This window comes from Agelaius phoeniceus, chromosome 7, assembly GCF_051311805.1.
Source record: "Agelaius phoeniceus isolate bAgePho1 chromosome 7, bAgePho1.hap1, whole genome shotgun sequence".
Classification (NCBI taxonomy): Eukaryota; Metazoa; Chordata; class Aves; order Passeriformes; family Icteridae; genus Agelaius; species Agelaius phoeniceus.
The window spans coordinates 49,124,776-49,145,378 of record NC_135271.1 but is presented as its reverse complement, the minus strand read 5'-3'; the positions used below and the strand labels follow the sequence as shown (position 1 = coordinate 49,145,378).

Genomic DNA, 20,603 nt, shown 5'->3' with positions numbered 1-20,603 from the left:
TGAAATAATTGGGAATAATTGGGGACTGGAAATAGAGGTTTTATTCCTGGGGGATTTGGGGGACAGAAAACTCTTGGATTTTCCTGCTTCACTGAGGAAAATGGGAAAACTGCTGATCCCAACATTCCTGGGACTGGATAAATGTAAATATCAAAAATAGCCAATATTTCTTATGTATAAATATATTAAAAATATATTTATGGAAGTACAGATCTCTATAAATCTCATGTATGAAAATCTCCTTTGTATATATAAAATATATAAAAATACATATCTATATACAAAAGTATCTATAAATCTCACATATATTAGAAACTCCTTTATATATAGAAATACATATAAATATATAAAATGTATGTCTATATATAAAAGTATATCTCTATAAATCTTGTATTTATAAAAATCCCCTTTTTATATATGTATTATTTAATATATATAAATTTATATGTATTATATATAAATATATATATTTTTATATATAATAATATATATAAAAATATATATAAATTTATATATATTATATATATAAATTTTTATATATTATATATATATATATTTTTATATATAATAATATATATAAATTATAAATATAAATAAATAAATTATAAATATAATATATATTATTTAATATAGATATTAAAATATATAAAAATATGTATCTGAAGCAAGAAATGAATGAATGAATCACAGCAAAAGGAAATGCTGCAGTGCATTTATTGAGGATTGCTTTGCTCACCTGCAGAAATTCCATTTCTTCCTCCTCTGATCTTTGCTCCCTGTGTTTAAAATCCAGAAATACAAAAAAAATTCCAGGGATTTTGAGAAATGCTGGTGAGGTGAGAGGGGCTGCAGGAGTGAGGGGCGTGTGTGGAAAAGGAAATTGGGGAAGGAGGGTGGGAGAGAGAAAATCAGGAAAATTCAGAATTTAGGGACCAAACATGAGCAGGAATATGAGCAGGAATCCAAGAAATGCAGGGATTGAACTCCATCCTGTTATTTATTAATTCCTGTTATTATTTTATTATCCTGTTCTTTATGGAGCTCATCCTCAGCAACACCTGACTGGTCCCTGCCCCTTTTCTTTATGTCCCAGTAGCCAAAAAATCCCCAAAACTGAGCTGTGTTTAGGGAATTTTATTTCTATTCCCCCTGTAAATAAAGGATCATTCCCCAAGGGATGTTTTCCTCCTGTTGAGCTCCAGCTATAAATGGTATAAATTGTTATTTCATTCTTTTCAAAGCAATTATTCTTTATTAAATAGTATAAATTGGTATTGATAAATTTTGGTATAAATTGTTTTATAGAAAAAGAGATTAATTGAATTTGAATTTCCTTGAATTTGAATTTCCTTGAATTTCCTTTTTATAAAGCATCCAGGGAGATGCCACAGGAGGAGGGACAGGCTTGGAATTTTTCTTTTTGGAAATCTCCAGAGCCAGGTGGAATTTGCATAGAAAAAGAGATTAAAACCCTAAAATACAGAGATGGGGGAAAGGAGAGCAAAATTCCAGGTTTGGCTGGGGGTGAGACCAAAAACCAAGTTGATTTTATAGCAAAAATCATTCAAAACAAACAGTGGTATAAACAATGGATAAATTGTGATTTCAGTATTTTAAAAGCAGTTATTCTTTATTAAATAGTATAAATTGGTAAATTTTGGTATAAATTGTTTTATAGAAAAAGAGATTAATTGAATTTGAATTTGAATTTCCTTGAATTTGAATTTCCTTGAATTTCCTTTTTTTAAAGCATCCAGGGAGATGCCAGAGGAGGAGGGACAGGCTTGGCATTTTTATTTTTGCATAGAAAAAGAGATTAAAACCCTAAAAACCAGAGATGGGGAAAGGAGAGCAAAATTCCAGCTTTGGCTGGGGGTGAGACCAAAAAAAATGTTGATTTTATAGCAAAAATCATTCACAACAAACAGTGGTGTATACAATGGATAAATTGTTATTTCAGTATTTTAAAAGCAATTGTTCTTTATTAAATAGTATAAATTGGTATTGATAAATTTTGGTAGAAATTGTTTTATAGAAAAAGAGATTAATTGAATTTGAATTTCCTTGAATTTGAATTTTCTTGAATTTCCTTGAATTTCCTTTTTTTAAAGCATCCAGGGAGATGCCAGAGGAGGAGGGACAGGCTTGGGATTTTTATTTTTGGAAATCTCCAGAGCCAGGTGGAATCTGCATAGAAAAAGAGATTAAAACCCTAAAAACCAGAGATGGGGGAAAGGAGAGCAAAATTCCAGCTTTGGCTGGGGGTGAGACCAAAAAAAAAATGTTGATTTTATAGCAAAAATCATTCAAAACAAACAGTGGTGAAGGTCAATTTTTATAAAGATGTATATCTGGAATTTATATATATATATATATATATATATATATATATATATAATTTATTTTTTTAATGACATCCCTGTAGAACACACTGAGCTTTTCCTTCCTGAACCTCCACGAAATCTCCCTGGAAAATTCATCCCAAGGCCACAAAATGCAGGAGAGCCCCGTCCATGAGCAAATTCCTGATTTTCCACCATATCCCACATGGATTCTGCGAGCTGGGGAGCTCTCCAGGAATCTGCATTTTTTCCCTGTCATCCCCCCACCAAAAAAAAGCATTTTCAGCCTTAAAAATACCAGAATTTGATAGAGCTCAAGTTACCTTGGAGCAGGAATAGGAAAAAATTCGCTCCTGAAAGAATAATTGATTATTCTTTTTAAAAAAATTAATTAAAAAACAATTTAAAGCAAGTCCACGACACCCTGCTTTTATTACTGACTTTGCAATACAAAGTTGATTTCTTAAAAAGTGATGTAAACCATTTTTTAATATATATATATTTATATTTCTATATATTTTTGATCATTTCTATATTACAAGCTCGCTGACTTGCAAACCATCCCTTTTGGAATTTTTTTCCAGCATTTCCAAACCCTCCTTGACCTAGAAAAATAAATATTGCATCCATGATTTCCCAGCAAAACAAGCACCACGGGTCACCCAAACAGCCCAGAAGCCATGGAATAAAAACCCCATGGAATAAAAACCCCATGGAATAAAAACCCCATGGAATAAAAACCCCATGGAATAAAAATCCCAGGAAATGTTTTGGATCAATTTCCTCTCTTCTGGATTCCGACCTTTGGGGCTAAAATGGGAAAATATTGGAAATATTCCCCCTGAACCAGTGGGAATCAGGGAGCAGCAGCTCTTCATTCTCCTGCTGAGGGCTGGGAATGGAAATGGGGATTTTGGGGATTTCTCTGCTGGAATTCCAGCTAATTCCCGCTGGAAATGAGGATTTTTGGGGATTTCTCTGGTGGAATTCCAGCTAATTCCCGCTGGAAATGAGGATTTTTGGGGATTTCTCTGCTGGAGTTTGAGAATTCCAGCAGTTTTCAGCCAGAAATGTGGATTTTTAGGGATTTCTCTGGTGGAATTCCAGCGGTTTTCTGCCGGAAATGCAGATTTTTTTGGGGATTTCTCTGGTTGAATTTAGGAATTCCAGCGGTTTTCCGCTGGAAATGAGGTTTTTTAGGGATTTCTCTGGTGGAATTCCAACGCTGTTCCGCTGGAAATGCAGATTTTTAGGGATTTCTCTGGCGGAGTTTGGGAATTCCAGCAGTTTTCTGCTGGAAAAATGAGGATTTTAGGGATTTCCCTGGTTGAATTTCGGAATTCCAGCTATATCCTGCTGGAAATGCGGATTTTTAGGGATTTCTCTGGTTGAATTTCGGAATTTCAGTGGTTTCCTGCATGAAATGAGGATTTTTAGGGATTTCTCTGGTTGAATTTCGGAATTCCAGCTATATCTTGCTGGAAATGAGGATTTTTAGGGATTTCTCTGGCAGAATTTAGGAATTCCAGCTATTTCCTGCTGGAAATGAGGATTTTTAGGGATGTCCCTGGTTGAATTTCGGAATACCTGTGGTTTTCTGCTGGAAATGTGAATTTTTAGGGATTTCTCTGGCAGAATTTAGGAATTCCAGCTGTTTCCTGCTGGAAATGAGGATTTTTAGGGATTTCTCTGGTTGTATTTAGGAATTCCAGCGTTTTTCCGCTGGAAATGAGGATTTTTAGGGATTTCTCCGGCAGAATTCGGGAATTCCAGCTGTTTCCTGCATATCCCGGGTGTTGGGATTCCTCCTTTGCTTCCTCGCTGCCCATCCCAGCGGAGCAGGAGCTGTGGGAATGCTGCATGTGTTAATTAGCGCGTGTTAATGAGCGGGGGGGTTAATGAGCTGGGAATGCCAGCGGGCTGTTCCCAAGAGGAATACGGACGTAGGAGCACTTCCAGTGCCAGTTCTTCGCCGAGGTAAGCCGGGCTTTACCCACGTTAGGCTGGGCTTGGTGGCTTTTTCCAGCCCCAGAGTCTTGTCCGGAATTGAGCGGTCCCGGGACCAGCGCGGGGTTCCGGGATCCTCCCCAGAGCTCCTGCAGCAAACGGGGACGCGGAGCGGGAATTCTGCTCCTAAGGCGCGGTCCTAAACCCGGGATCAGCCAGAACCGGCCGCGAGCTCAGGGGGCCGGGCGGGCACAGCGGGGCCAGCGTGGCGCTGTCCCTGCCCTGTCACCATCCCTGTCCCTGTCTTGCCACCGTCCTGTCCCTGGCCTTGGCACTGTCACCGTCCCTGTCGTTGTCGCCACCACTGTCCCGTCCTTGTCCTGTCGTTGTCATCGTCACTATCCTGTCGTTGTCATTGGTACCGTCCCTGTCCTGTCGCAGTCCCTCTCACTGTCGTTGTCACCATCACTGTCCCATCCCTGTCCTGTCGTTGTCACCGTCACCGTCCTGTCGCTGTCATTGCTACCGTCCCTGTCACGGTCTCTGTCGCTCTCGCGGTCCCTGTCGCGGTCTCTGTCACTGTCATTGTCACTGTCCGGTCTCTGTCCCTGTCGTTCTCACTGTCCCATCTCTGTCCCTGTCACTGTCATTGTCCGGTCTCTGTTGCTGTCGCTCTCACTGTCCAGTCTCTGTCGCTGTCTCTGTCACTCTCGCTGTCCCTGTCGTGGTCGCGGTCTCTGTCCCTGTAGCGGTCACTGTCCGGTCTGTGTCGCTGTCACTGTCGCAATCCCTATCCCTGTCCCTATCCCGGTCTCTGTCCGGTCTGTGTCGCTGTCACTGTCACAATCCCTATCCCTGTCGCGGTCTCTGTCGCTGTCACTGTCACTCTCGCTGTCCCTGTCGCGGTCTCTGTCCCGTCGCTGTCGCGGTCACTGTCCCGTCGCTCTCGCTGTCCCTGTCGCGGTCTCTGTCCCGTCGCTGTCGCGGTCACTGTCCCGTCGCTCTCGCTGTCGCTGTCCCGTCGCTCTCGCTGTCGCTGTCCCTGTCGCTGTCGCGGTCACTGTCCCGTCGCTCTCGCTGTCGCTGTCGCGGTCTCTGTCCCGTCGCTCTCGCTGTCCCTATCCCTGTCGCTGTCGCGGTCACTGTCCCGTCGCTCTCGCTGTCCCTGTCGCTGTCCCGTCGCTCTCGCTGTCGCGGTCACTGTCCCGTCGCTCTCGCTGTCCCTGTCGCTGTCGCGGTCACTGTCCCGTCGCTGTCGCTGTGGCGGTCACTGTCCCACGGCGGTGGCCGTGAGGCAGCGCTGTGCCAGCAGCGCCAGGCCGAGCGCGGCCGGTGCGGCGGGGCCGGGCGGGGCGCGGGGCGCGGCGGCGCTGAGCGGGGCCAGCGTGGCGAACACGGCGTCCGAGGCGTTGCGCGGCAGCGGCAGGTTACAGATGCTGCCCTCGCAGCACGACGTGCACACCTGCACGGACACACGGACACACAGACAGACACACAGGGAATGAGGGATTCGGGGCCAAAAAACAGGGAATGGGGAATTCCAGGGAGGAAAATGAGGGGAAATAACGGTACACTTGCAAAGGAACTCCCTGTGATTTTTCTCTCCTTTTTTCCCCTCTCCTTCCACTCTTTAAAAATCCATCGATAGAGAGAACATGATTTTCTCCCTTCTTTTTCCTTCCCTTTTTTCCCCCTCACTTTTTAATCATTCCCAAGGGAAATTCGATTTCAGCCGATGCCGAATTTACCCACTAATCCAGCCAGACTTCTGGCACTCCAATTACTCCATAAATTATAATTTTTATCAATAATATTATGTATATGATGGATAAATATTATATATACGTATATATACATAATATACATTATATAATACAAATAATATGTATTAATATAATATATATTATATTAATAATAATATATATTTTAATATAAATATATATTTAGATATAAATACAAATATATATTTATATATAAATATATATTTATATAATAATATAATATACATTATATAATACGTATTTTATATAATATACAGAATCTGTTATATGCTATATACATATAACTTAAGCATTATATATACACTGTACATATTGTATATAGTAGATATATATCAAATATAACATTATATGATATTATATAGCATATGAAATATGTTATATGTTACTAAATACAGTTGTAAATTGTTTTTAATATTACATCTAATAGGCCGTATTTATTGTTGATATATTAAGGATATTATACAGTATATTGTATATCTATTTCAATATATAGAAAATTCGTTTTATATATTAGATATAAATTTATTATATGTATAAAATATATTTAATATATTGAGAGAATATATTGTATATATTGTATCATGTACATTATATACTATATATCATGTATTGTATACTCTTATATATTGTTACATATTGTATTCACAATATTTTGCATATATGTGAAATATATTGTATATTATATATAATGTACATGATCTTTTATATAATATTCCTATATATTATATATTTTAGATAAAATTATTATATATTTCATCTATAATATATTTTTATATTATATATTGTCTTGAATATAATATAATATAATATAATATAATATAATATAATATAATATAATATAATATAATATAATATAATATAATATAATATAATATAATATAATATAATATAATATAATATAATATATTGTCTTATCCTATTTATATTTATGTATTTTCTACTATATTATATGTAGTATTGTCTCTATTAGATATATATAATATATATTACCTAATATATATATAGAGCACACATTACATATTATATATTACATACTAATATATGGAATATATATTGTACATTATTAGAGATTACATTATATCTAAAATATTACAATATACTGTATATATTGCATATACAATATGTATATATAATTTGTGCATTATATATACATTGTACATATATTATATACGGTATACATATTATACATATATAATATATATTATAATAATATATATATTACATATGCACTATTACATATAATCATGTATATTATACACAAAGAAAATTAAAATATATCACAGAATGTTATATAGTAATAATAAAAATATTACAATATCTACTCATTATATTATATTATATATTATATTATATTATATTATATTAATTACTATATTATATGAATATTTTCATTTTTATCTATATCTGCACATACTATATTTACAAAACAACCCCTAATTATATAATTTTTTCCTCTATTTTCCCCCACCTTGTACTCCTCGTGCCTGATGTAGGTGCAGCCCGTGCTCAGGCACTCCTCCAGGGCCACGCAGCGCTTGGTGACAGACACGCTCTCCCCACTGGCCCTCATCATGTGCTGGCTGAAGCAGTACCTTGTCCCTAAAAATCATGGAAAAGTCTTTATCTGCCCAATTCCCTTTCCCTGAGAGCCCTCCAGCAGGAGAAATAGGAAAGAAATGCTGGGTTTTTATCAAATCATGGAATTTTTTTAAGAAAACCAATTTTTGATGTATTTATTGTAGATCATGTGCTGGCTGAAGCAGTATCCTGTCCCTAGAAAACATAGAAATATTTATTTGCCCAATTCCTGTTCCCTGAGATTCCACCAGCAGGGGAAACAGGAAAGAAATGCTGGATTTTTATGCAATCACAGGATTTTAAAAAACTAAGAAATTTTTGATGGATTTATTGCAGATCATGTGCTGTCTGAAGCAGCACCTTATCCCTAAAAAACATGGAAATATTCATGTGCCCAGTTCCCTATTGCCCCTTTGTCCTGTCCAAACAAGGAATATCTGGGAATGTTGGGCTGCTGCCATGCCAGCCAGCCTGGGGGCTTTTATTGCTGCTGATTTGAGCTCAAAGGAAGCAAATTCTGGGCTGATAACGGGCCTGACACAGGCTGCAAACACAGCAGGGTCATCTCCTTCCAAAATAAATATTTCCCAAAGGCAAAATCCCAAAACAACCCAGCTAAATGGGATTCACAGGGGCTGATGGATCATCTCAATGTTCTGTGATGTTTTTGTTTCTCTTCTTTGTCTCAGAAGAGAACTGGTGAAGGAAGGGGAGATCTGGGCAGCTCAGATCTGATATTTGAGTGTTTGCACTAAAGGGTTTTTCTGAGCTGTTCCAAATTTCAGACTCCAAGGGGATTTATGGGATTAAATAAAATACCAAAATTCCAGCTGTGGCTGCCCTGAATGTGGATTTGTGCCATAGGAGAGGGAGGTGAACACAGCCAGAACCGTCCTGTATTCACCAGTAAGAGAAATAAAACTTTTAAAAATCCTTCCCTGTGAGGGTGGGGAAGGGTTGGGATGGAATTCCCAGAGAAGCTGTGGCTGTTGCTGGATCCCTGAGATTCCAGCAGGATTCCAGGAGAAACAGGAGGGAAATTCTGGATTGGAAGAGTCCAAGGCCTTGGAAGTGCCCAAGGCCAGGTTAGATGCTTGAAGCACCCTGGGATCATGGAAGGTGTCCCTGCCCATGGAATGGGATGAGCTTTAAGGTCCCTTCCCACCCAAACCAGTCTGGAATTTTAGGAAAGCAACACCAGAGCCTGATTGAATCCCCCAGCTGAGCCAGAGGAAAACAGGGAATAGCTCCAAGTCCTCAACCTCATCCACTGCAAGGAGACAGAAAAGCTCAAGGGATGAACTCCAGAATCCCACATCCCACATTTCTGGGAATAATGGGGCTCCCTGGCAGGGACAGGGGGAATGGGATGGCGCTGGTTACCTCGGGGGCAGTAAACATCCGGAGCCCAGCGGTTGCACTCGTAATTATCTGAGGCCTTTTCGCAGGTGAAACACTTAAATCCATGAGGATACGGCGTGGCTGAAAGGAATGGAAAATGTGGAATTAATGGGAATGATACAGAGTTAAAATGACCCCATTAATCTGGTTCTACACTGCTTTTTGGGAGAAACACTTAAATCCTTGAGTATGGCGTGGCTGAAAGGAATGGAAAATGTGGAATTAATGGGAATGATACAGAGTTAAAATGACCCCATTAATCTGGTTCTACACTGCTTTTTGGGAGAAACACTTAAATCCACGAGTACGGCGTGGCTGAAAGGAATGGAAAATGTGGAATTAATAGGGATGATAATGGATTTAAAATGACCCCGTCAATCTGGTTCTATGATGCTTTTTTGGAGAAAACTGTAATATTTTCTCTCTTTAGACCCAAATTTCTCCAGATTTTCCTGTCAGTGTCAGCAGGTTGGTCCTGATTTGTAAAACCCCGTCCCCCACAGCACATTTAGGTCGCTGTGGACTCATTCCAGCTGTGTTTACCCAGCCAAAGTGCCCAGTGCTGACTTCAAAGGGAGCTAATGGGAGCTGGGAGTGCTCATTCCCTTGGAATCAGAGCTCACATCCAACACTGCAGCTTTATCAGTGCTGATAACAAAATATCAGGTGGATTGAAACACTCTGGGAATTGTCCCATGGAGGGAAAGAGCTGCTCCTGTTGCAGGCAGGCTCACAGCCCCAGAGGGAACAAAACCACTTTGCTGAACCTCCAGCTCTGAACAGCAGCCTCTGTCCTAATTTATCTCACCAATCGAGGCCTAATTCCTTAATTGCTCTCCTGGCAGCACTTCCGGGGCACTTTCAATCTCCCCTGAAGGTGCTGCCACCTCCTCAGAAGCCAAATGGTGAACAGGTCACATTTATCAGTACTTTGGACCTCTACAGCCCCAAGGGCCACGTCTTCACTCTCCTCCTCATCACCTCCTCCCCTGGCAACATGAGAAGCCTCAGCTTCTCCATGTTGTGCTCCTCTGGAATGTGATTTGGAGAATTGTTTACCCAGCATGTGAAATTGTTTTAATGTCCAATCACAGCCAGCTGAGTCAGTCATGAGCTTTTATTATTCATTCTTGTTGAGCCTTCTTGTGGCAATGCTCCTCACTCAGGGCTCACCAAATGTGGAATTTGCAGGCAACCCCAACAAGGGAAGAGAGGAGGATCTTGACTCCATGTTTCAGATGGCTGATTTATTATTTTATTACATATATTATATTAAAAGAAAATGATATATTAAAACTATACTGAAAGAATAGAAGAAAGGATTTCATCAGAAGGCTTGCAAAGGAAAGGAATGATAATAAAACCTTGTGACTGACAAGAGATTCCGAGACAGCTGGGCTGTGATTGGCCATTAATTAAAAAAACCCACATGAGCCCAATCCCAGATGCACCTGTTGCATCCCACAGCAGCAGATAACCATTGGGTACATTTTGTTCCTGAGGCCTCTCAGCTTCTCAGGAGAAAAGATCCTAAGGAAAGGATTTTTCATAAAATATGTCCGTGACACCTTTTGATGTCTCCTTTCTCTTTCTTTAGTATAGCTTTAGTATACAATTTCTTTTAATATAATATCACAATATAACAAATCGGCCTCCTGAGAACTTGGGAGTCAATTCTCATCTCTCACCTCGTCCTTGGGACCCTCACAACGACCCAGGCCATCAGGGGGAGGTGACTTACTGGAGGGGTGGAGGTAGACGATGTCCTTGGCGGTGAAGTCGCGGCTCCGCGCAGCCGGAGCGCGGCCGGGCAGCAGCAGGAACAGGAACAGCAGGAACAGGAATAGCAGGAACAGCCTTGGTGGCCAGGCCATGGCCCGGCCAGGACCTGCTCATGCGGCGGCCGAGAATCCCCACCTGGGCAGAGTCACAGAATGCCAGAATTATCCAGGCTGGAAAGCACCTCCGAGATCATCGACTCCAACCCGTGACCGGCACCCCCTTGTTCCATGGAGGGAAAGAGCTGCTCCTGCTCCACAGCCCCAGAGGGAACAAAACCACTTTGCTGAACCTCCAGCTCTGAACAGCAGCCTCTGTCCTAATTTATCTCACCAAACGAGGCCTAATTCCTTAATTGCTCTCCTGGCAGCACTTCCGGGGCACTTTCAATCTCCCCTGAAGGTGCTGCCACCTCCTCAGAAGCCAAATGGTGAACCACAGCACTGAGGGCCACATCCAGGCTGTCCTTACAAACCTCCAGGGATGGTGACTCCAGCACCACCCTGGGCAGCCATTCCCATGGCCAATCCCTTTTTTCTGGCAGAGAGCAGGGATGAGCCGAGCAAACCCACAAGGACCTGGCCACCACCTCGTCCCCGTGACCCAACCGCAGAGCCTCCCGCTCCTCTGGTTATTTTGGCCTCAACAAATGCCAAAATCATAATTATCTGAGGCCTTTTCACAGGTGAGACACTTAAATCCAAGAGGATACGGCGTGGCTGAAAGGAATGGGGAATATGGAGTTAAAAGGAATGGAAAATGTGGAGTGAAAAGGAATGGAAAATATGGAGTGAAAATGACCCCATTAATCTGGTTCTACGCTGCTTTTCAGGAGGAAACAGCAATGTTTTTTCTCTTTGGATCCAAATTTCTCCAGATTTTCCTGTCAGTGTCAGTGGGTTGGTTCTGATTTGTAAAACCCCGTCCCCCACAGCACATTTAGGTCACTGGAAAAGGTGGACAAAGGATCTCCCTGGATTTCCAGGGCAGCAAAAAGCTGGCTGGTCCCACAGGAGGTTGGTGCTTCTGCTGACACCTCATCTCCACCTTCCTCCTGACTCTTCCTCACTGGCTGGGCCACATCTCCACGATCCTACTGATTTTATCTTGGCATTTCCTCTTGGAAAAGACTCTATCTCAGAGCTGCAAACAAAGTCACCATTGGATTTTCCTCATCCATGCTCCAAAGGGGTTTATTCCTTTATTATGCCATTAATAAATAATTTGGTGTATTTTTTCCTAAGTCCCCTGACTGATGGGAACTAATTAAAGCAGAACTCAATAACCACTGTGGTACCATTCCTGAGACCATTCCCACTCCAGGCTGTGGGGAGCCACCCAGGGGCAGGCAAGGCTAAAAAAATCATTAAATACATAGCTTAGATAATTAGAAACCCTTAAAAAATTATGAAAGTGCCTCAAAAATCAAACAGGACAGGAAAATCCTGAAAGGATGCGGCTGCTGAGCCCGGCTGGAGCCGATGGTTTCCTCTGGAATCCATCCAGAACACACACAGTTGGGATGAGTTTTTCCATCCTGATCAACCAAAAGATCTGCAACACCCAGATAATTCCTAAGCAGCTCTGAATATGTGGTGGTTATTATCTAATAATATTTTTTTTTTTGGTTGATTTTTTTTTTTCAGGAAAGATATGACGGGGTTGGGGATGTCACCTCCAAATGTTTGTCCCACAGCAGAAATCCACCCAGGGCCAGCAGCACAAAGGTTGTCATTGTCCCTGCTATTATCTGCAAACAGCTTTTTTATTAAAACACAGTGAAATCCATAAAAAAAATATGAGGAAAAAAGATAACACACAGCCCGGTGCTTTAAACTTTGTTGCTTTAACCTTATGAAGAGGGAATTTTGGATTTACTCCATTGATCCCTCTCCGCCAGGGGAGAATGAAATCCTGATTAGAAGCAGACAGGAAATAAAACAAACCTCTCCCAACCACGTGGAAGATGAAAGAAATGGGTCCATGCAGGATCTGGAGGCAGAATTTGGAATTTGGGACTATTTTTTTTATCCCAAACAACACCAGGAAGGTTTCACATGCCCCACTCTTCATTTTAAGACATCAGCAGTTTGCAGTGAGACCATCAGGAGCAAAAAATGAGGATTTGATCCTGAGCTACAGCACCAGAAAATGAGGATTCACACCCCAAAAAGAGGAGCTCATCCCAGCTCAACTCCAAATCTCATCAATAATTAACAAATTATCAACATAAAGGACAAACAGTCATGGAATCAAGGTTGGAAAATACTTCCAATATCATCACATCCAACCATCACAGTGATACTTTAAGTTAAAGCACAGCAAGGTTGAAATAGCAGCAGGAATTCCTCCCAGAGAGACAAGAATTTGTTGGGTTTGCTCATCTGAGGCACAAAACTCTTTTGTTTTTGCAGAACTGATCAAAGCCTTGCAGTTGGGGACGTTGGTTTTCCCAGTGCCCCTTCTGTGGGACCAACTGCTCACCCAGCCCCTCTCCAAATCCTCTGTGGCAGCACTCAGCCATCAGTTTGGAAAAGTGGCTGGTGCCAGAAACCCTCCAGCTGCTCCCTAAAAATATCCACATCCTTGCTCTGGTAATTGCAAGGACCTTAATTGCCGGCTCCTAATGAGTGGCAAGAAACCGTGAACGAAGGGAGAGAATTCACTGCCCCACCTCCGTTTTCTGTTTGAAACAGGTTTAATTACAGGCAAAGAATCACAATTTTAAAATCCTCTGGGTTAGAAAACTGTCCAGAGAAAGGCAAGCAGGGCCAAAATTTAAACCCATGTAATTTAGGGAAGTTCTTATGTAGCAAGCACCTGCCACCATTATTGTCACCATGAGCACATTGCACCTGCTCATCCATACACACAGGTAGGGCAAAACCAGGAAATTCTGCAAACATGGAAAGACCCAGTGCCAGAAACCTAAATATTTAATATTCCATGAATATTTTGAGTATCAACACAGGGGTACACATAGTTCTGTCTTTCATGGGGGGCAAATATTCGGTGACATTTAAGGTAATGATGATTACAGAGAGTGGAGCAGCAAAAATACTTTGCATTAAAGTAATATTAAACACTTCAGAACTCAATATCCAATAATGATATATTAAATATTCAATTAATTATATATTAATTCAATGTTCAGCACGCTCATTTTCTCTGGTGTTACACTCACACATAAAAATAAAATGTAAGGAAGGAGATACAAATACAGATATATAGATATGGATGCACTGTCTTAAAACCTGCAAAAATTTGGTTTGGTTCCCAAAATCCTACATAATTCTTATTTTCTACAATGGTGGATTCTCTTTAAGAATCCTATAAGCCCTAAGAAGCTTCACCAAGGGCATAAAGGCATTTTTGTTCACTCCCAAGCCCCATTTATCCAGAACTTTCAGCCAAAACAGCCAAACTTTGTACAAAACTTTTATTTTCAAGAATTATTGGTGGAGTACCCCCTACTCCAGGGCTAAACCTCTGTTGGCAGAGCAGATGGGAGGCACGGGAAGATATTTTTTCCCTCAGAATTCCCTCAGCTCTTTGCGCAGAGCCGAGCGCTCATCCCAACCTAACGGAAGCTGGCACGGCCCGCTCGGAATGCGGTGGTGGGACACGGTCACACGAGCTGTGGGAACCCAGGAAATTCCTCTGGCTGCCCTGGAGGGCTCGAGACCCTGCCCAGGGGGATCAGAGACCCTGGCAGAGCCCAAGATTCCTGTGCCTTGGATTTAGCCCTTGGAAAAAACAATTACCAACCTTTATATGAAGGATTACAAGCCATGACAGTTTAAGGAGAATGATAGTGAATTTATCACGGGGTGGAAAATAGATTTTTGGGATTTTTAGAATGGGGGTTCAGGGGGCAAGATGGAGGAATCTGGGCGTGTCCAGCCTTTCTCCTTCTTCTTCTTGGCCTCCATCTCCTGCTGTGATGTTGGCACTTTTGGATTGGTTTAGAGTAGAAGCTCACTGTCTAACACAGGTGATGGGTATTGGGAAGTCATTGTAAATATTGTACAGGTAGTTTTTAGTATAAAAAGATAACACAGCCCCAGGGCAGGCAGAGTGCCTCTGTCTGTCCTGCTGAGCAGGCCTGGGCTGGACAGGAGAAAGAATTTTATAGATAAGGAACAATAACAACCTTGAGACCGAGAACTGAGGAGCTCTGACTCCATACTTGAGCACCAGGCTGGGAAGAGGGAATTTTTGACACATCTTAGGGACACTCTGAGCAGCACAGAACCTGAGAACGAGTCCCATGTTTGGGTTTGGATCTTTTGGATCATGCAGCCAGTGTGTGAGAGGGCCTGGGAGCTGGCACAGAAATCCCATCCCTGTTAAGTCCATCTGCCTCACTCCAGTGGCACCTCAGAGGTGGGAAGGCCGTTCCCTGAGTGTGACACAGCACAAAGTACCAAGGCTCCATCAGAAGGGTGCAAGAGAGAGGGATTTGTTTGAGCAACACGCTGCTTTTATAGTTTTTCAAGATATCCACATTTACTTAACAGACACATTCACTGCCCATTGGTTGTAAGAAAGAAACCAAGTTCTCAGTGGGTGACCAAGGAGCCACATCATTCTGTGAGCCAGCTGGAGTCTGTATCTCTTAACTTTCTCTCCTTCATCACCTCTCCATGGTGACAACCTTGGTGTCTTCCTCAGGAGAGATATGGGCCTTTCCTTATCTTCAGGAGGCCTTTGCTGGCTGACAAGAACAGCACAAAATGCCTTTCCTACAGTTCCCATTCCGGATTACTCCGGCCTGGCCTTTGCCCCACCACGGTGCAAATGAGCCACGGGAGGCCCCGAGCTGCAGCCCAGTTGCCCACTTGTCAGGTCTCATTAGGGAGGGGACATCTCGGCCTCGTTGGCTCCGGCGCTGGGGACAATGGAAGGTCCCAACCCTCCCCGGAGAGGAGGCCGGATATCAGGGCTCTGGGTTTAGGGGAGAAGTGTTGATGGAGGGGACAGTTATTGTAAAGGATGGCTTTGTCCCTTCTGTCCTCCTCAGGCTGACCATGACCAAACCCAGCTGCAAGCTTGCAGTAAAAACACCATTCCAGGAAGGATTAAAAAGGGGGGGAAAAGGGAGTCACACACCAAATCTTTCCATGCAAACACTCAGCCAAAGCCAGGCAGGAAGGAATTCCTGATTCATGGGTATTTCTGTGGTTCTCCTCACATAAGTACGGCACAGGTTGTGGTGTTCAGGGCCCTCCACCTTGCTCCCAGGGCAGATGGAGCATTTCCCTGCTCTCCCTGGATTTCCAGGGCAGTGGGAAGTTGCCTGGTTGGTGGGAGGCTGATGATTGTCCCTCACAAGAGGAGGCTGATGATTCTGCTGACAGCTCATCTCAACCTTCCTCCTCCATCTCCTCCTTGCTGTCTGGGCCACACCTCCAAGTTCCTACAAGGTCCCAACTCATTTCATCCTGACATTTCCTCTTATCCCTCCCCTTGGAAGGGCCTCCATATCTCAGAGCTCCCTAAAGCAACTTTTCCCCGAGTGAAACAAGCCAGCAAAAGCCAGGAAAATTTCCCTCTCAGTGGGCAGGAGGCTTTCTGAGGCCTAAAGCAGCAATCACAGCACAGCCAGGCAGTGCCATCTGTGAGAAACCACCAAGGCTGTTTCTGTTCTGCTGGGCCATCCTCCCTCTGCCCTAGGGTGATGATTCCTCAGTGGGAAATGAAGCCATGAACTCTGAGCAGCCTGATGAGGCTGGAAGAGCTGTTCCTGGAGGCAGAGTCTTCCCTCCAGGAATTCCCTCATGCATTTCCCCAAGGTGACTTTCCCAAACACCTCTGCAGATTTTCCTCCTGCCTTTCTTCCAGGTCACACAAAGCTACAGGTTTGACTTTTCACGACTGAATTTAAAATATTTGGGTTACTTTTAATCTCCCTCCAGCTTCCAAATCCAAGCCCAAATCTCTGCCTGTGTCATCACTGTCCAAAGACAAATCAGAATGGCGATGGAACATTTTCCATCTGGCAGCTGTGCTGGATCCCAGACAACAATCCCAAGGACTATTTGCAACTTCTCCAGCTCTAATTGCCTTTTTCCCCCTTCTCCTTTATCCTGCTCAGCCTTTTTGTATCTATTCTATTTATTTCTTTTGGTTCCCACCACACACGTCAAAAGGTTATGAAAAAAACCTGGAACTTTTATGAATTGCCTCCAAATCCAGCTTTTTTCCACATGCCATTTAGGGGATTTTCTTGGCAGTTTCACCCCAGGAGCGGTTAAATGTGCATCCCCCTCCCCATAAAATGGGATGTAGCAAAGCTCTTGTATCCAAGGAACCTCTCAGAGCTCTCACAGAGGGGTTCGCTGCCTCTCCTCAATTACAGCGAGCAAGAGTAATTAAACAATCAAACACAATTAGTGCACTAATTACTCCCAGGAACGTGGCCCATCTAATCGCCTTGCTGCTAATTACAAAGCCTGGAGTTCATTGAGCTAAAAGCCCTGGACCTGGGGAAGTGAAGGGGGGGACAATATGTTCCCTCTCACGCCGCCTTCCCTCGGATGCAATTTAATCTTTCACAGGATGTGATTCCAAGGTTATTTTACAGCCAGCACTTGGCTTCTGTTTTCAACATGAATCACTCATATTTTCAGTCCCACCAGTGAAACTTTTCTTAAATCCTTCCATCTTTTAATGATTTGGGGTAAAATGTCACTTCCATTTACCCTCAGGATAGTTAGGCTTCAGAAAAACACAGGGATGGAATAAATATATTTTACTGGAATATCTAAGACACTTGATATTTGTCATTAATGACGGGGGGGAAAGTGGACTCAAAATTCAGCCACGATATAGGAAAATATAATTTCTGCAAATTAATTGTCAAGTTTAGCAGGTGAAATATTCCAAGTTAGACAGAATTTATTCCCATTTTACTCCATGAGTGTGGTGCAGGGACACCACTTTTCCTTCCTTTAAACTACATGGAATATTCAAACCTGTGACCTTGAACACCTCTGAATCAGCAGGAAAAGGGACATGGATGATCCAACAAATCATTTCAAGACCCATTCCTGGGTTTTTGCACAGCCTGCAATAGAGTCAAGAAGGGCAGAAAGCCTGGGGGGATGTGGGAGATGAGGATTTTGCTCAGTTTGGGAATTCTGGAAGCCCCTCAGCACACAGGCTGACCTCAGAGCAAGGAGAGCCCCCAGACAGCCCGGCTCCACGCAGACAGGATAAGGAAACCATGCGTGAGCACAGAAATCCTGGGATTTTCCTGCTAATAAGAAGCAAAACCCCCCAGTTGCTGAGTTCCAGTGGCCAAGGGGAGGAGAGCAGCTAAATTATTCCCTAAATGAATATTTGAGTTCGCTGGGGCAGCTGAAAGGGCTCCTCTTCCCAAAGCAGGGATGGGATTTCTGTGGATCACACGTTGCCTTCCTCCACCTTGGGAAACTCTCGTGGCAAAAGGAGGAAGGGGAACACCCAGGGGAGGAATTTCAGGACAGGGAGGCTGTGACTGCTGGTCCAGGGTTGGTGACTGCACTGGAACAGGGCAGGGTAGTGATGTTCTCCTGGGAACAAACGAAACGAAATCCCAAGGAACAGAGTCTATGCACAAAATTAAATTTTGTTCTGTGTGGAAACAGCAATTGGGATCATCCTGGACCATCTTTCCTACTTAAACCAAGCAAGAGCATCCCAGTTACTGGGAAAAAGGGAAAGAATATTGCAGTGTGAGCAAATGAAATGAAGCCAAAACAATGCCAAAGAAACAAGGGAAATAAAAAAACCCCAGGAGAATGTATTCCGTGTTTATGACAAGAGCTGGAAAATCATCTAAGCGGCAACCAAGACATGAAACCCATCAAGAAAACACTTTTCTAGACCATGTTTCAGCTTGTAGCATTTTAAACAGAATGGGATGAGGTTTTAAGGTTAAATTTTTACTAAGTCAAGAAAATTGGGACAACCTTAGGAGCAGGAGGATCCTCAGTATTTTTAAAGGATCAAAGGAACAGCTCCTGAGTCCATGGTCATCCTGGGTAAACTCCTGGAGCATTTTGTTTGTGCTACAGCAACAAATATTTCAAGTAGTAAAAAATGACAAGGGAAAGTCATTGGGATGATGGGGAAAATAGGTCTCCAAACAATCCCATCATTTTCCAACGGGCAGGATTCTGGCTCTGGCTGTGAGACTGTTACAGGGAATAATTGGGGGGAGGCCAAAGCAGAGCACCAAAGCTCCGAACCCTCCTGATTACAAAAATGAGTTCTACCCAATTAACCAAGCGTGCTCGGGCCAAATTAAACCCCAGCCTAGTGACATCTCCAGATCTAATTGGTGAAAAGGGCACCTCCAAAAGATATTTTTTTTTCCCCCCTCCCCATTTCCCTGCAATTCTGCATTCAGTATCTTTGCGCCAGAAGTATTGATAAGAAACTCTTTGATTAGAGGCTGACGGGGACATGAAAGGGGGAGCTTGTCCCTCCTGCGCCAAACTGTGCTTTAATAAAGCCAGACATCAATCTGCACCATTGTGTCCCCGCTCTCCCGATGCCTCTCCGGCGGGATTTGTGACAGTTCCTCTGGGACATCACCTCGCACATTTGCCATGCTAGATTAGGCACCGAGCCGCAGCCGCGCCCGGAGCGCGCTCTGCGCGGCGCCACGGCTCGGCCCCGCCAACGTCACCTCACACAAATGAGGCTTTATTGTTATGAACACAGCCAAAATTTCAGCCTTTTCCCCTCTGAGGAGCGTTCTGACCCAGCACTGATTGCACTGTTATTATTCCTTGCCTCTCCTCAGTTACGCGACACTAACGAATCCCGGTTTTCCCTATTCCCGCTGTAATGCCGTGTTTTCCCCCCAAATAATTTAACATATGCATGGAGCAGTTAACAAACACCATGTGTCATTTTTCCAGCCCTGGACACGCAGGGATGAGGCCATGGAAGGGCTCCCTTCCCCTGACAGTTCACCCAGAGTTCATCCCATTTTTTATTTCCCGACCCGTGCGCGAATTCCCTTTGGCACAAGGCACCAAAAATCCAGGGAAGCCACAAAAGGAGGGGACACTTAGGAGGACAACACCTCTGCTTTCCACACGTCCAAAGAGCACATCGCAAACCAGGCTGCAGAAGATGCCACGGCAACCCTCAGGGAAATAACTGGGAATTGGGAATGGCTTGGCCATTCCCAGCTGTACAATTCCAACATCTCCGTAAAATCTCATGACCAAGGACCCGAGCCTCGTCCAAGGATCCTTTAGATAAGTACCTCATTCCTATATTTATCTTGATAAAGTAGCTCATGTTTGTGTGAATCCAAATAAATAAGAGTTTCTTGTTCTATTTTATCATTTCTGCTGCCACCCTTTCCTCCATAAGGACTGTAACAGATTTTGTCGTAAATCTCTTGGCAGAAATTGCCATAATTAGTTATATTTGAAGAGAAAAATTCATCTAATTTTGTATTTTCTATCCTGTGACACCAAATTTCAGATACTTTCCTCCAAGAGCTTTACTCAAAGTTATCCTACTCCAGTTTTAATGTATGCTTTATTTTGGTATAAATTAGAAAAGCTACATATCATTAAATAATATGCAATAAACCCAAACGAGAGCTGACTAATTAATGTACTTTCAGCTGTCTAGTTAATCCATGGAGTAAACAAATCCTTAATTCATGACGATTTTCATTCGTTTTTCCAGAAAAACAAAACCCAGCCGAACCCAAAACAAACCCTCTGCCCCATAAGAACTTCCAGTGTTATTTGAATTCCAAGGC

At 42.8% G+C, this 20,603-nt stretch overlaps 1 protein-coding gene across 4 annotated transcripts in view; it reads right to left on the bottom strand.

The window, feature by feature from the left end:
* LYPD6 (LY6/PLAUR domain containing 6) overlaps nt 1–20,603 on the bottom strand; it is a 51,584-nt gene that overhangs the window by 13,050 nt on the left and 17,931 nt on the right. For 2 of the 4 annotated variants that reach the window (XM_077181786.1, XM_054636073.2), the window contains exons 2-5: nt 10,791–10,966; nt 9,032–9,130; nt 7,539–7,669; nt 5,474–5,751 (exon numbers count right to left, since the gene is read on the bottom strand). In XM_077181786.1, coding sequence (XP_077037901.1) covers nt 5,557–5,751; nt 7,539–7,669; nt 9,032–9,130; nt 10,791–10,923 — 558 coding nt within the window. In that variant the 5' untranslated portion in view covers nt 10,924–10,966 and the 3' untranslated portion in view covers nt 5,474–5,556. Of the gene's footprint in view, nt 1–5,473; nt 5,752–7,494; nt 7,670–9,031; nt 9,131–10,790; nt 10,967–20,603 lie in introns of those variants that run through there. The other 2 variants (XR_013183117.1, XM_077181785.1) reach the window with 2 other exon arrangements.